This window comes from Oncorhynchus mykiss, chromosome 27, assembly GCF_057628025.1.
Source record: "Oncorhynchus mykiss isolate SJ-2025 chromosome 27, ASM5762802v1, whole genome shotgun sequence".
Lineage (NCBI taxonomy): Eukaryota > Metazoa > Chordata > Actinopteri > Salmoniformes > Salmonidae > Oncorhynchus > Oncorhynchus mykiss.
The window spans coordinates 10,145,250-10,164,946 of NC_143048.1; the positions used below are offsets into that span (position 1 = coordinate 10,145,250).

Sequence of the window (19,697 nt, forward strand, 5' to 3'; positions counted from 1 at the left end):
CCGGCAGCGGCGCCGGACAGGCGGGAGGCTCCGGCAGCGCTGGAGAAGAGGAAGGCTCTGGTAGCGCCGGAGAGGCGGGAGACTCCGGCAGCGCTGGAGAGGAGGGAGCCCCTGTAAGGATGGGCCGGAGAGACAGCCTGGTACGGGGGGCTGCCACCGGAGGGCTGGTGCGTGGAGGTGTTGACGGATAGACCGGGCCGTGCAGGCGCACTGGAGCTCTTGAGCACCGAGCCTGCCCAACCTTACCCGGTTGAATGGTCCCGGTCGCCCTGCCAGTGCGGCGAGGTGGAATAGCCCGCACTGGGCTATGCAGGCGAACCGGGGACACCGTGCGCAAGGCTGGTGCCATGTAAGCCGGCCCAAGGAGACGCACTGGAGACCAGATGCGTAGAGCCGGCTTCATGGCACTTGGCTCGATGCCCACTCTAGCCCGGCCGATACGCGGAGCTGGAATGTACCGCACCGGGCTGTGCACCCACACTGGGGACACCGTGCGCTCCACCGCATAACACGGTGCCTGCCCGGTCTCTCTAGCCCCCCGGTAACCACAGGAAGTTGGCTCAGGTCTCCTACCTGGCGTAGCCATACTCCCTGTTAGCCCCCCCCCCAAGAAATGTTTGGGGCTGACTCCCGGGCTTCCTTGCCAACCGTGTTCCCTCATATCGCCGGCTCCTCTCTCCGGCTGCCTCTGCTCTCTTCGCTGCCTCCACCTGTTCCCATGGAAGGCGATCCTTTCCCGCCAGGATCTCCTCCCATGTGTAGCAACCCTTGCCGTCCAACACATCGTCCCAAGTCCATTCCTCCTTGTGCCGCTGTTGCCCGTTACCACGCCGCTTGGTCCTGTTGTGGTGGGTGATTCTGTAACGACGGTCGTCTGTAGAAGGAGAAGCGGACCAAAAAGCAGCGTGGTGGTTACTCATGTTCTTTAATGGAAAATGAACGATACATGAGATAACTTAAATCTACAAAACAACAAACGGAACGTGAAAAACCTATACAGCCTATCCTGTGACAACAAACACAGTGACAGGAACAATCACCCACCAACACACAGTGAAACCCAGGCTACCTAAGTATGATTCTCAATCAGAGACAACTAATGACACCTGCCTCTGATTGAGAACCATACTAGGCCGAAAACATAGAAATGCCCCAAAACATAGAAAAACAAACAGACTGCCCACCCAACTCACGCCCTGACCATCCTAAATAAATACAAAACAACAGAAATCAAGGTCAGAAAGTGACAAAAAAACATATTTATTCCGGTGAGAAAAGGTCATGCCAAAACAACAGGAGAATAAATGACCGACCCAAAACAGGACACAAACAGTCTGGAAAAATACAAACAATACCATCCACAACAGAACAGAGAAACAAGCCCGCACAAAAGCTGGTGGGCATAACAGGCTTCAATAGCCCTAAACCAAACCCGAAACAAGAAACAGGTGAAACCAATAAGACATAACCAACAGAAAAGGGAATCGGTGGCAGCTAGTAGACCGGTGACGATGACCGCCGAGCGCCGCCCGAACAGGAAGGGGAGCCACCTTCGGTGGAAGTCGTGACAAACTGACATGCCTAGTTAAATAAAAAGGTATGTAAACAAATCTGTGCACAAAATTTGAGAGAAATAAGCTTTTTGTGCATATGAAACATTTCTGGGATCTTTTATTTTGAAACATGGGACCAACACATTATGTTTACATTTTTGTTCAGTGTAGTAGTCAGAATGGATCACTATTTAATTAAATATCTCAATTTGTAGCGAACTTTCAAATTGAACTTAATCATAAACTAATTTGAGGCCAAAACGGGCTTCTAAACAAAAATGTGGTTTGGCCGTTCTGGAGATCGAAATAGGCTTTCGACACCGCTAAGTTGCTACGTAGTAACAGAGCAGCAGAGTTCGTGACATCATGCTCCAGACATCAATAATGTAATAACCTAAAATAACTCTAATGGCATGCATATTAACAAACACTTTGAATTTGCATCCATTGCCACAACAGACTAGCAAGGGGGGGTTACTATTGAACTTCCATTTTGACCTTGCAAACAGTGTCGACAGAGAGGGAGAAAAAACGGCTCAATTTGAAGACACCTTTCAGTCATGCGAATAGACAAATTGTAATTATCACAAAAATATTCAACATGATTTTTTACTCCTTATCCCAGGATAGACCAGGCTACTTTGCTTTAGAGATTAAACCAGACCCATTAAGATGGAGATGGAACCAGACTCATGTCAGACGCTCACTCACTCACCCCACCCATTGGTCCAAGGCCAAAATCCATGTTTTTTCCACTACTTTCAATTATCTGCCTTTACAATCCTCATATGGAAGTGTTGCACCTTTTCTTTTTTAGGTCAACCAATACAAGAAACATTTTAATACAACGTTGCCTTTATGGCTCCATTTTACATACAGTTGAAGTTAGAACTTTACATACATGTAGATTGGAATCATTAAAACTTGTTTTTCAACCACACCACAAATTACTTGTTAACAAACTATAGTTTTGGCAAGTCGGTTAGGACATCTACTTTGTGCATGACACAAGTCATTTTCCCAACAATTGTTTACAGAATATTTCACTTATAATTCACTGTATCACGATTCCAGTGGGTCAGAAATTTACATACACTAAGCTGACTGTGCCTTTCAACAGCTTGGAAAATTCCAGAAAATGTCATGGCTTTAGAAGCTTCTGATAGGCTAATTGACATCATTTGAGTCAATTGGAGGTGTATCTGTGGATGTATTTCAAGGCCTACCTTCAAACTCAGTGCCTCTTTGCTTGACATCATGGGAAAATAAAAAGAAATCAGCAAAGAACTAAGAAAAAAAATGGTAGACCTCCGCAAGTCTGGTTAATTCATTTCCAAATGCCTAAAGGTACCACGTTCATCTGTACAAACAATAGTATGCAAGTATAAACACCATGGGACCACGCTGCCGTCATACTGCTCAGGAAGGAGATGCGTTCTGTCTCCTAGAGATGAACGTACTTTGGTGTGAAAAGTGCAAATCAATCCCAGAACAACAGCAAAGGACCTTGTGAAGATGCTGGAGGAAACCGGTACAAAAGTATCTATACCCACAATAAAACAAGTCCTATACTGACATAACCTGAAAGGCCACTCAGCAAGGAAGAAGCCACTGCTCCAAAACCGTCATAAAAAGCCAGACTACAGTTTGCAACTGCACATGGGGACAAAGATCGTACTTTTTGGAAAAATGTCCTCTGGTCTGATGAAACCAAAATAGAATGGACCATCGTTATGTTTGGAGGGAAAAGGGGGAGGCTTGCAAGCTGAAGAACACCTTCCCAACCGTGAAGCAGGGGGGTGGCAGCATCATGTTGTGGGGGTCCTTTGCTGCGGGAGGGACTGGTGCATGTCACAAAATAATGGCATCATGAGGGAAAATTGTAGATATATTGAAGCAACATCAAGACATCAGTCAGGAAGTTAAAGCTTGGTCGCAAAGGGATCTTCCAAATGGACAATGACCCCAAGCATACTTCCAAAGTTGTGGCAAAATGGTTTAAGGACAACAAAGTCAAGGTATTGGAGTGGCCATCACAAAGCCCTGACCTCAATCCTATAGAACATTTCTGGGCAGAACTGAAAAAGCTTGTCTGAGCAAAGAGGCCTACAAACCTGACTCAGTTACACCAGTTCTGTCAGGAGGAATGGGCCAAAATTCACCCAACTTATTGTGGGAAGCTTGTGGTTGGCTACCCAAAATATTTGACCCAAGTTTAAATTGTTTAAGGCAATGCCACCAAATACTAATTGAGTGTATGTAAACTTCTGACCCACTGGGAATGTGATGAAAGAAATAAAAGCTGAAATAAATCTCTACTATTCTGACATTTCACATTTCAAAGTGGCGATCCTAACTGACCTAAGACAGGGAATTTTTACTAGGATTAAATGTCAGGAATTGTGAAAAACAGTCTAAATGTAGTTGGCTAAGGTGTATGTAAACTTCCAACTTCAACTGTATGTTCTGGTCTTGTGTAGATATTACAGATAACAGTCCCAAACTGTTGTCATATCTAAGTGTGTTGGAATTCAAATGTCACAACCTCCAACATATGTCTGCTGGGAAACAGTAGTATGGGCACTCCAACATTAGTCCCCTGGTTTAATGAACTGTCCAATTACATTCCTTTAGTAATATCAAATAAGGATTTGGGAATGTGGTGTGGCATGTAGTCCACTATTACTGAAGCATGACACTTGATATTAATGAAAAAAACAGAGTGAATTTAGTTTAGTAATTTTGTTATTACATTGGTTAAAATTATTACATTTATAAGTTACCCACTTCAATGTGATAATCAATGCACTGTAATAATTACATTATGCACAAAAACTTTAGCATTTTAAACATTGGCAATCTACATTATCAGCATTTATTAAATTATAAATGAAAAAGCTATTACATTATTGGCTGTTTTTACATTGTCAGTTGCTACATTGTTCAAGATGGACAAACTTCATATGCTAAAGTACATACTTTCACAATGGCAGAAAATCCTAATATTTAACTATAGACAACTACACATCAGAACACAGATACTTAGTTTTTATTTTCAATCCTTTTATTCCCTAAATTTGTTATCCTTCAGATGATATACTTAATGTATTTGAAACACAAGATCATGTTACACAACAGGCAAAAACAAAGCCATGGGGGTCCTGGGAATGTGCTCCATCATATGACTCAAGACAAAGTCTCAAGCAATGGCTTTTTCACCTAATTACTGGGGAGGGGCAACAAACTCTTTCAAAGATGGCCACTATAATGAGTTTGTTTGATTTTGAAACATCCAATATTTCTGTACGACCTTCCTTGATCAACCCTGACCTAAAACCACAAAAGTGTACATGAAAATACATCCACAATAAAATATCAGTATATGATAAACATATATATATATATATATATATATATATATATATATATAAACATACATATATATATATATTTTGGTCTGAAACATCAAAAAGTGACAAATAATCCTCATCAGTCCCAACCAGAAGTGTTCTCTACAGGTGATGGAACAACAACCTTCTCCCACCTTGACGAACAACCCTTGCCAAGTGTTAACTGGGTGCACTGGGACATCTGTAGAGTTTCTTTTTGGTTCAGTTGAGCAGTCGTAGCAGGAAGGTCTGACCTGAGCCATGAGTTGCCTCACTGCAGTAACGATAGTCTTTGTATTTTCTAAGTATGGTCAGGTTTTCAACTCATCCTGTGTTGCTGTAAAACAGTGACTGTTTAGCTGTTTCACCTGACTTATGTAAAGGAGAACGGTCCTTATCGGTTGATGGTGTTATAGGAGGTCTGGGAGGCTGGATCCAGGGGCTTGGCCGAGGCCTCTGCCTCATGCTGGTCCTCGTGGCCGACCTCGATAATGGGCTCCTTGTCCTCCTCTGTATCCTCGTCACAGTGGGGGAGTTGGAAGAAAGAAGTCAGGCCATGCAGGTCGGCCATCCGGTGGAAGGCACGCAGGACCAGGTACATCATCATCAGCCCGAGAAACAGGTACACTGCAGAGGACAGAGAGTACAACATTAATTCAACATCAGCTCCTTGAGCTGTGGGAAGAAACATTATTATTTTATTTTTATTTATTTTTTACACCTTTATTTAACTAGGCAAGTCAGTTAAGAACAAATTATTATTTTCAATGACGGTCTAGGAACAGTGGCTGTTCAGGGGCAGAACGACAGATTTGTACCTTGTCAGCTCGGGGGTTTGAACTTGCAACCTTCCGATTACTAGTCCAACGCTCTAACCACTAGGCTACCCTTGTCTCACAAAGCACAAACTCACCACACTGGTGTGCTCGTGGTGCATTCCTGATGGACAAGGCGGCCAACTGTTCAACAGGCTTCCTCACGATATAGTTATGATTTTATGCCATATCATGGTTAATTTGTTTCAGTGCAGGTCAATAAGCAGAGTAGACAGAGTATTTGTAAATACGTTTTCCTCCCCAATTTCGAGATATCCAAATTGGTAGTTACTGTCTTGTCCCATCGCTGCAACTCCCATACGGACTTGGGAGAGGCGAAGTTCGAGAGCAATGCGTCCTCTAAAACACGACCCTGCCAAGACGCACTGCTTCTTGACACAATGCTTGCTTAACCCGGAAGCCAGCCGCACCAATGTCAGAGGAAACACCGTACAACTGGTGACCGAAGTCAGAGTGCATGCGCCCGGCCAGCCACAAGGAGTCGTTAGAGAGCGATGGGACAAGGACAACCCGGTCGGCCAAACCCTCCCCTAACCCGGACGACGCTGGGCCAATTGTGCGCCGCCTCAATGGTCTCCCGGTCGTGGCCGGCTGTGACACAGCCCGGGTCTGTAGTGATGCCTCTAGCACTGGGTTGCAGTGCCTTAGACCACTGCGCCACTCGGGAGGCTTTGTAGGGTATTGACAGGAAAAGTGTATTCCGATATGAACAAAACAACCTATTTTCTAGTAGTTGCTAATCCTCCTAGGAAACGAGAACAACCAATCAGGAGGATCTGGCATACATAGTCAGGGCCCTGTGTTTTGGTTGATCATGTCAGATGACAAGAGAATTACACCCAAAATTAAAGCAATCATCTGAGGATGGTGCTGGACCATATGACATAAAAAAAAGGGAATGAACAAGCTTGAAATAAAAGTTAAAATCCAGGTCATGTGACATGATCAACCAAAACAGTGCCCTAAAACAAGGCAACAAGTTGTGTATTGAAGCACAACGCGCGTGCGGGCGGACCCCGAGACAACGCCACAGAGCCAGCCACCACAATGGCAGTACAACAAACAACTAGGCTCGAAACAGTGAGGTTATTTTGAGAGAGAATAACAGGGTAATTCAATTATACCTTAAACTAAAAGCATGACTCTGATAAAATGTCATGTGACAATATGAAATCCCTCCCAGTGCAAGTGGGGTAGATGGTGGTGTGGTCTCGTTATCTCCCTACTGCAACGTGTCCTTAAGATGAGCGCAATCACACCACACATTGCACTCTTCCCAAAACAAGAAGCCCACTTCAAATTCACACATGCAGTATACCAACCAAATCACAGACATTGTGAGATACATGGAGGGGGCAGTGGCGCGACACCGTTTAGTTTCCTCCTGAAAACCACAAGAGGGCCTCCTCAGACTTTTACAAATATACTCAAAAACGATAAACCGTACTGCATCTATGCAGTATCAGAATTACATGTCTATGGTCAACACAGGGATAAGGAATGCATACATTCTCTTTCATCAGCTGAGCCAGGTTAAAAATCGGGAAAGTCACGCCAAGTCATCATTCTGAACTAATATCTCCTGACATTTGGCCCATAAGAAGTCTAGACACTGAGCACAATGTAGAGCAGAGGTGTCCTGTCCTCTCTCCTCTTCAAATTAGGAGTATTTCAAATAGATCTTACAATAAGCACATTTAAAAAACTAGAACAAAACAGCATTTAGTAGTTTCTAAATCGCTTCCTTGGACGTTATGGACCCTTTTGACCGGAATGCACTACCTGATGGGAGGAGAAGCACTCAGGAGGCGCCATTTCTCACATCCGAGACGTGAACGTTTCTGAGGTCTCATTGGGACAAAGGACCATATTCCACCAGAGGGCCTAGCTATCTCAGTGCTGGAGAGGTGGTGTTGGGCCGAGCGTTTCCCACTTCACGTCAGGTGTCTGCACATGGTCAAAACTGTCAAGTCCACTTATTCCTATACACATCCCTGTGCTTAAAACATTGATGCTGCAAACTCCACCCAATCATTCCCATCACTGTTCACACTATTATTTCCTTGTTTTCTATTCATAGGAAAGAGACTTCAGGGCAAACAATTCTAACACGACATCGTGAACACAAATATTTAAGTTGAATGTGTAATGAGTATCACAGAATTTATATGACATCAGTCTGAGCAGTGTCAGTGTGCCACGCCCTGTTGTCAAACACAGACTAGTTCATGACTCACCCATCACAGAGATCTTATAGAGCGACCTGAACTTCTGTCCGGGCTTCTCGCCGGGCACGTAGTCGCCCAGGCCGATGGTACACAGCGTGATGAAGCAGAAGTATATGGCGTCCAGGAAGGACCAGGTGTCCTCGATGTGGCTGAAAACCACGGCGGGTACCACGAAGAATCCCAGCACCACCAGCAGCAGCAGGATTGCAAAGTGGACGGCAGTGGCGGCGAGAGGGTCCAGGCCGATCCTCTGGCGGCACATGTCGATGGGCCCGTAGGTCACCGGGTGCATGAGCCTCTGGACGCAGGCGGTGAGCACCAGCATGGTGAAGGGCACTCCCAGCAGGGCATAGAAGATGGAGAAGGCTTTGCCTGTGTCCGACAGGGGCGTAGTGTGCCCATATCCTGGGGAGGGTGAGAGAAAGTATGAGAGAGAGAGAAAAAAGAGCGAGAGAAAGTGTAGAAGTTATTAGGATCCCATACAAGCAAACACAACATAATAGCAGATAACATGCCATTGCCTGAGGTTACTGATCTCACAATCCAACAAATTAAAGCTATGATGGGAACAAGTCGGTTAACATTGAACAAAATTAAAGTTAACACAATCCATGATAGAATCCGCAAACAATCAAAAGGTGAACCAGTAAACTTTAAAGTAGGCTACCTAAGGGCTGATTTCTTTCATTTAAAAAGTAGCCCGTTTTGAATAATCTATCTGAAAAATGTGACTCACTCACCCCTCTCAAATGTTAATTTGACTAATAAGCTAAGCTACCTCCCTTTTCCAACCAAAAAAAAGAGACATTCTAGAAAGTCCTCTCACTTAACAAAAACGAGCTGATCGTGGACTACAGGAGACAGCAGGAGAGTGAGCACGCCCCCATCCAGACCGGATGGAAGAAGAAATTTGACGAACTGACTTGTTGGAAAGATGGCACTGTATGACGGTGCCACTTTAAAAGTCACTGAGCTCTTCAGTAAGGCCATTCTACTGGCAATGTTTGTCTATGGAGATTGCATGGCTGTATGCGTGGTTTTAATACACCCATCAGCAAAGGGTGTGGCTGAAATATCTGAATCCACTCATTTGAAGGTGTCCACATATAAAAAAATATAACGCAACATGTAAAGTGTTGGTCCCATGAAGAAAGTAAAAGTGCAATATGTGCCATGTAAGAAAGCTAACGTTTCAGTTCCTTGCTCAGAACATGAGAACATATGAAAGCTGGTGGTTCCTTTTAACATGAGTCTTCAATATTCCCAGGTAAGAAGTTTTAGGTTGTAGTTATTATAGGAATTATAGGACTATTTCTCTCTATACCATTTGTATGTCATTAACCTTTGACTATTGGATGTTCTTATAGGACTTTAGTATTGCCAGTGTAACAGTATAGCTTCTGTCCCTCTAGTTAGCGCGCGCTAACTAGCTAGCCATTTCACTTAGGTTACACCAGCCTCATCTCGGGAGTTGATAGGCTTGAAGTCCTAAACAGCGCAATGCTTGACGCACAACGAAGAGCTGCTGGCAAAACGCACAAAAGTGCTGTTTGAATTAATGTTTACGCGTCGGCTTCTGCCTACCACCGCTCAGTCAGATACTTGTATGCTCAGTCAGATTATATGCAACGCAGGACACGCTAGATAATATCTAGTAATATCATCAACCATGTGTAGTTAACTAGTGATTATGATTGATTATGATATGCCCGCAACATGATTATGATTTTTATAAGATACGTTTAATGCTAGCTAGCAATTTACCTTGGCTTACTGCATTCGCGTAACATGCAGTCTCCTTGTGGAGTGCAACGAGAGAGAGGCAGGTCGTTATTGCGTTGGACTAGTTAACTGTAAAGTTGCACTACCCTCTCCAGCGCTATCATCCAGAAGGCGAGGTCAGTACAGGTGCATCAAAGTAGGGACCGAGAGACTGAAAAACAGCTTCTATCTCAAGGCCATCGGACTGTTAAACAGCCACCACTAACATTGAGTGGCTGCTGCCAACATACTGACTCAACTCCAGCCACTTTATTAATGGAAAAATTGATGTAAAAAAGGTATCACTAGCCACTTTAAACAATGCCACTTAATATAATGTTTACATACCCTACATTACTCATATCATATGTATATACTGTACTCGATACCATCTACTGCATCTTGCCTATGCCGTTCTGTACCGTCACTCACTCATGTATCTTTATATGCATATTCTTCATCCCTTTACACTTGTGTGTATAAGGTAGTTGTGAAATTGTTAGGTTAGATTACTCATTGGTTATTACTGCATTGTCGTAACGAGAAGCACAAGCATTTCGCTACACTCGCATTAACATCTGCTAACCATGTGTATGTGACAAATAAAATTGGACTTGTCCACGATCAGCTCCTTCAATTTGTTGATGTTGAGGGAGAGGTTATATTCCTGGCACCACTCCGCCAAGGAACTCATCTCCTTCCTGTAGGCCGTCGTCTGAAGGACAAAAAAAGTTAACATTATGCCTTCTCATTGCAGGTCGCTGTACTCATATGCAGGAGTACTATCGCCTTATGGTGAGGATAGCCGAGTTGCAAGCCCGGCTTCAGACACAATCATTAGGTGAGGGCAATTTAAGTGTAGGAAACGATGACACAGCATCTTTGCCACCAGGAAATAAAGGTAGTAGTGTTAATAAGGCTGGGCGTGCCGCTAGTGACCCACCTCGACAACATCCTGTGAAATTGCAGAGCGCGAAATTCAATATACAAAAGTCGTAATATTAAACATGCATGAAAATGCAAGTGTCTTACATCGTTTAAAAGCTTAACTTCTTGTTAATCCAACAGTTTTGTCAGATTTCAAAAAGGCTTTACGGTGAAAGCATACCATGCGATTATCTGAGGACAGAGCCACGCAATACAAAATCATTAAACCAGCAGAGGCGTCACAAAAGTCAGAAATAGCGATAAAATAAATCACTTACCTTTGAAGATCTTCCACTGTTTGCAATCCCAAGGGTCCCAGGTACACAACAAATGGTTGTTTTGTTCGATAAAGTCCTTCTTTATATCCCAAAAAAGTCAGTTTAGTCGGCGCGTTTGATTCAGTAATCCACCTATTCCACTAGTTCAACACGCATACAAAGGAATCAAACGTTAAGAATAAACTTCATCCAAACAAGTCAAACAACGATTCTAATCAATCCTCAGGTACCCTAATATGTAAATAAACAATACAATTTAAGACAGAATGTAGTATGTTCAATACCGTAGATAAAAAAAATGAGGTGCGCACCTTCATCCACACACGCCACAAGACTACAGTCAAAATGAGAGCCACCTTGAAAAACTACAAATTCTAGCTAATTTTTCAAAAAACAAGCCCGAAACCCTTTCTACAGACTGTTGACATCTAGTGGAAGTCATAGGAACTGCAATCTGGGAGGATTTCCTTTGAATTTCACATAGACAGGTATGTTCAATGGGTGGTGACATCAACAACAACAAAATTCCAGATGGATTCTCCTCTGGTCTTTGCCTGCCATATCAGTTCTGTTATACTCACAGACATTTTAAGTTTTATAAACTTTAGAGTGTTTTCTATCCAATACTACCAATTATATGCATATCCTAGCTTCTGGGCCTGAGTAACAGGTAGTTTACTTTGGGCACGTCAGTCATCCAAACTTCCGAATACTGCCCCCTAGCCTTAAGAAATGTTTAATCCTCCTGCACAGTCTTAGCAGCCGGACAATTTTCTCAAGGCTTCTGGAAAGAAATGCTGTCGGCATGATCAACCGGTGTCACTCATTCAGCCGATAGAAACTGTCAACCGGTATTCACCACTAAGCAACGAGTTTGAGTCAGAGCCTTCTCAGGTCTCTCCTCCACCCGTTACAGGGTCTGAGCCGCCGAAGCCTCCCACCATTAGCTCTGACAAATTGAAAACCCTAGGTCATTGGCGACTCCATTACCCGCAATATTAGACTTAAAAATAATCATCCAGTGATCATACATTGTTTACCAGGGGGCAGAGTTAATGACGCAAAGTCTAATCTGAAGATGGTGCTGGCTGAGGCTAATACTGGTGAGTGTAGAAAGTATAGAGATATTGTTATCCACGTCGGCACCAACGATGTTGGGATGAAACAGTCAGAGGCCCTAAGCGCAAAATAGCTTCAGCGTGTAGCTTTGCTAGAAAGACGTTTTGGCATCGAGTAATTGTCTCTGGCTCCCTCCCAGTTACGGAGAGCGATGAGCTCTACAGAAGACTCGCACAACTTAATCACAGGTTGAGAACTGTCTCCCAAAAGATTGAATTTGTAGATAATTGGGCCCTCTTTCTTGGGACTCATGCAGTGGTGGAAAAAGTAGCCAATTGTCATACTTGAGTAAAAGTTTTTTTTAAATACCTTAATAGAACATGACTCAAGTCACCCAGTTAAATACTACTTGAGTAAAAGGTCTAAAAGTATTAAAAGTAAATGTAATGGCTAAAATATCCTTAAGTATGACTAGTAATATTATAAATCATTTCAAATTCCTTATGTTAAGCAAACCAGATGTGACTATTTTCTTGTTTTTATTTTAATTTACGGATAGCCAGGGGCACACTCCAACACTGGAGGGGTGATCTCATCTTATCTATCAACATAGACAGGGCTCTAACTCCTCTAGCTCGACAATGCGATAGCAAGCCTTAGTAGAGTTTACCATTAGCACAGCTCAGTTTTCCCCATCGAGACAGCGTCTGTGCCTCAATCTAGGTTGGGCAAAACTAAACATGGCGGTATTCGCTTTAGCAATCTCACTGGAATAAAGACCTCCTCCATTCCTGTCATTATTAAAAGAGATTGTGACATCTCACATCTCAAAATAGGACTACTTAATGTTAGATACCTAATTTCCAAGGCAGTCATAGTCAATTAACTAATCACTGATCAAAAACTTGATGCCATTGGCCTGACTGAAACATGGCTTAGGCCTGATGAATATACTGTGTTAAATGAGGCCTCTCCTCCTGGTTACACTAGTGATCATATACCCCACACATACCGCAAAGGCGGAGGTGTTGCTAACATTTATGACCGCAAATTTGCATTTACAACAACAAAAAAGACTGCCTTTTCTTCTTTTGAGTTTCTAGTCATGAAATCTATGCAGCCTACTCAATAAATTGTATAGCTACTGTTTACAGTCCTCCTGGGCCGTATACAGCATCCCTCACGGAGTTCCCTGAATTCCTATCGGAACTAGCAGTCATGGCAGATAATATTTCCATGGAGAAGTCCAAAGACCCACTCCAAAAGTATTTCGGAGCATTCATCAACTCTGGATTCTAGAAGCCCTTCCAGACTCCCTCCACCTATCCAAGGATGTCGCAGTACAAACATCTGTTAACCCTTTAAACCCCAATAGAAATCTAGAATGCTGTCGTAGATTACTGACAATTTGAGATAAAACAAATTGTAGTAAATTTGACTAAATTACTCACTCAGAATGTATTGTACCAAGTATAATATATTATACTTAAATATTATTAACATAAATATATATTTTTAAATATTCATAAAAAAAAATAAAAAAAATTACCAGAGGACAATATTCAGAAACTATTTCATAATCCACAAAGTAATCTATTTGATTGTTACAGAAGTAAGAATTGTTGTCAATGTAAAAAAGCAAAAACTATTCAGAGACCATTTCAAAATGTAGATAACCTCTCTCAAAAAGATTTAGTACAAACCAGGCCTGACATAAAATGTAGAAATAGTAGCCTACTTTGACAACAATTCAGTGAATTGGATTTGGTGGCGGACAGGTTGGTGTTAAACACCAGATCTGAAAAAAAATAAACAAACTCATACCACTTTTAAAAACAAGTCTAAAACCCCTGCCACTTTCACTTTAGGCCTAGGCTGGGCCTCCCATCATCTCCAACCCCTCTTCCTCCCTCCCTGCCTTCTGCTGCTGAGCCCAGACTCTACACATCATTTCACTCACTTTCACTGACCTAAGAGAAACAGACTGAGGGAGAGAGAGGAGCAGAGCAACCAATAGGATACAATTGTGGTCAGAAACGTCATCGCTCTCTCTCACACCGTCTCTCGACCATACACACTCGTCTTAACAATCACCTCTTAGGGGTTTCCATAATAAATTGTGTGATACAGTTACTCGCCTCCCATTACACCCACCCACACACATTATGATGCTATACAGCACTTTCAAATCAACCAAAATGATTTTATAAAACCCCTTAATGGCCAGATTGTTTCTGAGTTAATGGTGTGCAAATGTACAGTGTGTCAGACTGATGGATAATCAGACAGGAGAGAGTACACAAAGACATTCATGAATATGTTCATAGATGGGTCAGATTATAACCATAAATAGGGTACGCACACTTCAAGACCCATGGTCAGATTACTTTCCATGGATGGTAAGAAGTCAACGTATGTCACACAACAGTTTATAGATTCAACACAACCACAGTTTATTTATTTAGGATGTAGAAAATAAAATGTTAAAAGATGACACTATGTGCAATTTAGCTAAACAGGTTTAGAATAATTCCTCATCTATTTTGATGGGCAAACAAAGTTAGCTGGTTGTCTTTGTAGGGAGGGAGCGAGCGAGATGATCCGGGAGTGTGACAGCGTTGTGAGCGAAGCACAATGTTGCCTCCAACTCTCGTTTTCTTGCCTGACAGGCAAACTACAGATGTTAGCTGCTTCGTTACAAAGCTAGGACAGTTTCGAAAATGAATCGCTTTGGTAGAAATAGGACAACAAAAGGAAACGTGTTAGCTGGCTATGTAAACAAATATCATTGCAACTCAATATCATATGAACTCCACTGCACGGGCATCTACCCTAACACTACAGATAAACTGTCAAATAATAGGAATGTGAGGCAATGTATAGCCTATAAATATCTATACCTTCCCCCCAAGTGAGGATGGCCTTCACTTCAGCAGTGATAGGTCATGAACTTCGAGGAAAACATCATGATCATTAGAAAACAAGATGAAGGACTCCTCTTAGTGTATGCATATTTCTCCAAAACTTAGTTGTACCGAGTCTGCACAGAACTACCAGGACCACGGATCAATGGAGACACTAGTTGTTTAAAAATATATATATATCCTGTATCTCGACACAGTAACCAAATACAGTCATGGCCTAGAAAACTTCCAGCTGTCTACTGGACGCTATTCCAACTAAACTACTGAAAGAGCTACTTCCTGTGCTTGGCACTCCTATGTTGAACACAATAAACGTCTCCCTATCATCCGGCTGTATACCAAGCTCACTAAAAGTGGCAGTAACAAAGCCTCTCCCGAAAAAGCCAAACATTGACACGGAAGTTAAATCTCTCATTCCTTTCAAAAACTTTATTAGGAACACCGTTCCACAGGGATGTTGGCCCATGTTGACTCCAATGCTTCCCAGTTGTGTCAAGTTGTCTGGATGTCCTTTGGGTGGTGGACCCATTCTTGATACACACAGGAAATTTGTGTGGAAAACCCCAGCAGCATTGCAGTTCTTGACACAAACCGGTGCGCCTGGTACCTACTACCATACCCCGTTCAAAGGCACTTAAATCTGAACTCATGAGGCCGCAGATGCTCACCCACACATTGCTCGCAAAACATCTTAGTGACTCCCCCCTTGACAGTAGAGATTTTGTTTTACATTTTAAAATTAACTTCATGCAATTCTACACATTTTTGCAATGGGGCATAGAATAGATTAAGCAATGTTAAAACAAATTTCATGCAATTCTACTCATTTCGCCATGGGGTGGAGCGTCAAATTAGCTGTTTTACAGTTAATTTCCTGCAATTCCACACTAGTCAGTGTGGAGAGAAATGATGTCTGAGTGAGACTAACTTACAAAATCAACAGGGGCCCTACGGCCAGTAATTCAACCATGATAACATCTTTTAGATAGCTAAATTAGTTTAGCGGCTAGCTAAAAGATGTTAGCTGACATGGGCTAATTGACTCACTATCAGTGACTGAGGAGAAGTGCTGATGCACAACCACATTTTGAAATTATACCTTGTTTAGTGTAGTCAGTCTACTATTCTAACTTGCAACAACTTGTACGTTGAGACCCTGAATGAGTCAGTGGAAATTGATCTGAGGGTCTTCAAAAGGAGGGCTGCTGGTTGCCCATCTAATAACTAACCTTTACGGCAGGGGTGGGCAACTCCAGTCCTCGAGGGCCTGCTTGGTGTCACACTTTTAATCCATCCCTAGCAAACACAGCTGATTAATCAAATTGCATTCTGAACTGAAGATCATGATTTAGGTGATTATTGGAGTCAGGTGTGTTAGCTGGGGAAAAACTTTGACACCAATCAGGCCCTCGAGGATTGGAATTACCCACCCCTTCTCTACAGGATCGGTGTCCCCCGTGGGACAGTTGAGCTAACGTAGGCTGATGTGATTAGCATGAGGTTGTAAGTAGAGGTCGACCGATTATGATTTTTCAAAGCCGATTCCGATTATTGGTGGACCAAAAAAGCCGATACTGATTAATCGGCTGATTTTTTAAAAATGTATTTGTAATAATGACAATTACAACAACACTGAATGAACACTTATTTTAACTTAATATAATATATCAATAAAATCAATTTAGCCTCAAATAAATAATGAAACATGTTCAATTTGGTTTAAATAATTCAAAAACAAAGTGTTGGAGAAGAAAGTAAAAGTGCATTATGTGTCATGTAAGCAAGCTAAAGTTTCAGTTCCTTGCTCAGAACATGAGAACATATGAAAGCTGGTGGTTCCTTTTAACACGAGTCTCAATATTCCCAGGTAAGAGGTTCTAGGTTGTAGTTATTATAGGAATTATAGGACCATTTCTCTCTATACCATTTGTATTTCATTAACCTTTGACCATTGGATGTTCTTATAGGCACTTTAGTATTGCCAGTGTAACAGTATTGCTTCCGTCCCTCTCCTTGCTCCTACCTGGGCTCGAAGCAGCGTTACCCATGCAGCGCAAGGGGAATAACTACTCCAAGTCTCAGAGCGAGTGACGTTTGAAACGCTATTAATGCGCACCACGCAAACTAGCTAGCCATTTCACATCGGTTACACCAGCCTAATCTCAGGAGTTGATAGGCTTGAAGTCATAAACAGCGCTGTGCTTGCGAAGAGCTGCTGGCAAAACGCACGAAAGTGCTGTTTGAATGAATGCTTACGAGCCTGCTGCTGCCTACCACCGCTCAGTCAGACTGCTCTATCAAATCATAGACTTAATTATAACATAATAACACACAGAAATACGAGCCTTAGGTCATTAATATGGTCGAATCCGGAAACTATCATCTTGAAAACAAGACGTTTATTCTTTCAGTGAAATACGGAACCGTTCCGTATTTTATCTAACGGGTGGCATCCATAAGTCTAAATATTCCTGTTACATTGCACAACCTTCAATGTTATGTCATAATTATGTAAAACTCTGGCAAATTAGGTGCCCCGAACTGTTGCATATACACTCACTCTGCGTGCAATGAACGCAAGAGAAGTGACAGTTTCACCTGGTTAATATTGCCTGCTAAACTGGATTTCTTTTAGCTAAATATGCAGGTTTAAAAATATATACTTCTGCGTATTGATTTTAAGAAAGGCATTGATGTTCATGGTTAGGTACACATTGGAGCAACGATACGCACCGCATCGATTATATGCAATGCAGGAGATGCTAGATAAACTAGTAATATCATCAACCATGTGTAGTTAACTAGTGATTATGATTGATTGATTGGTTTTTTATAAGTTTAATGCTAGCTAGCAACTTACCTTGGCTTCTACTGCATTCGCGTAACAGGCAGTCTCCTCGTGGAGTGCAATGGAATCAGGTGGTTAGAGCATTGGACTAGTTAACTAAGGTTGCAAGATTGAATCCCCCGAGCTGACAAGGTAAAAATCTGTCATTCTGCCCCTGAACAAGGCAGTTAACCCACCGTTCCTAGGCAGTCATTGAAAATAAGAATGTGTTCTTAACTGACTTGCCTAGTTAAAGATTAAAGGTGTAAAAAGTTATAATATATATTTTTTAAATCGGCCAAATCGGTGTCCAAAAATACCCATTTCCGATTGTTATGAAAACTTGGCCCTAATTAATTTGGCCATTCCGATTAATCGGTCGACCTCTGGTTGTAAGTAACAAAACAAAACAAAAATCACAGGACAGAGACTGGTATGGGCAGAAAGCTTAAATTCTTGTTGATCTAACTGCACGGTCCAATTTACAGTAGCTATTACAGTGAAAGAATACCATGCTATTTTTTGAGGAGTGTGCACAATTATGAAATTAAATGTATTAATAAACCAATTAGGCATGTCTTGATACAACATTCTGAACAGATATGCAATGGTTCATTTGATCAGTCTAAAGCTGTGCACATACACTGCTGCCATCTAGTGGCCAAACCCTAAATTGCACCTGGGCTAGAATAATACATTATGGCCTCTTGCATTTCAAAGATGGTAAAAAGAGTAAAACGCATGTTTCTTTGTATTATCTTTCACCACATCTAATGTGTTATTCTCCTAGATTAATTTCACATTTCCACAAACTTCAACATGTTTCCTTTAAAAATGGTATCAAGAATATGCATATCCTTGCTTCAGGTCCTGAGCTACAGGCAGTTAGATTTGGGTATGTCATTTTCGGCAAAAATGGAAAGAAAGGGTCCGATCCTTATTAACGCAGATACTGGGGCAAGGCTACCTGAAAATCACAAGGGCCCATTGATGCGTGGTATGTTTTGGTCACGGAATACAAAAAAAAATGCCCAGTTGGAACTGCAATTGTAATCTATAAACAATCAGTGTTTCCTTGAGTATCTTGCAATATTAGCACTTAAATTGTTTAGAATTGTCTTATATGGACTAACCGAAACAAAACTGAAGGCCTAACAAAGACAAGTATAGGCTATTTACTTACCGACTGTCGTTACTAAAGTGTTGGCGAAGAACAAAGAGGAAGCCAAGTCCCAATTTGAACTCGCAGAAGAATTCGGAAGGATAGATATTCCATACTTATTGGCTTGTAAAACTTTCTCCAAAAAGTTTTCAAGTGATGTTGCATTGACGCAACTTTGGTTGAGAAACTCTTCTTTCAGGACTTGTATGTCACTTTTTAGTTTGTCCTCCACCGGCCGTTCGATGGTGGAGAAAACGAGCGCTCCGAGCAACAGATAAGCAACATAGAACAGTATAAAACCTGTAAGCAGTATCCAAGATTTGTACCCCGAAGACATTTCCCCCTTTTTCTGCTTGCAATGTCATCTGCCAAACGGTTACTTTGTAGCCTACTTCCGTTGCCCCGTCTCCTCAAGTTAAGTTTAGGCTGTCCCCGCTCCACTGGTACAAGTTTGACAGGGGTGTGTTCAAACGCCTAGAACTCTGCAGATAAACATTTTGAGAAAACACTGCTCCCTGCCGTTTCTAATGATAACCGCATGTTCTTGGTCTTTCACGTTGTATTTCGATGTCAACGTTTCAATCCTCCGAATAAGCCCCAGAAAATAGACCAAGACCTGATCCAGAAACAGTGAGGAGGGCTACAACACATTTCATTTTCTGCCTACTTTATTACCCCTTTCCCCAGAGGGTTCTCTTTGGGGTTTACAAAACTGGATGGGGAAATATAGGGGAAAGGCTCCAACAATCCCTA

The 19,697-nt window shown here is 42.1% G+C and overlaps 1 protein-coding gene across 1 annotated transcript; it reads right to left on the reverse strand.

The window, feature by feature from the left end:
• Nucleotides 1–1,230: 1,230 nt before the first annotated feature.
• Nucleotides 1,231–19,422, reverse strand: LOC110507472 (potassium channel subfamily K member 6). Its single transcript, XM_021587478.3, has 3 exons — nucleotides 18,966–19,422; nucleotides 8,016–8,411; nucleotides 1,231–5,569 (listed from the first exon to the last, which is right to left on the reverse strand). The coding sequence occupies exons 1-3, from the start codon at nucleotides 19,279–19,281 to the stop codon at nucleotides 5,337–5,339; spliced, it is 945 nt and encodes a 314-aa protein (XP_021443153.1). The 5' UTR covers nucleotides 19,282–19,422; the 3' UTR covers nucleotides 1,231–5,336.
• Nucleotides 19,423–19,697: the final 275 nt, after the last annotated feature.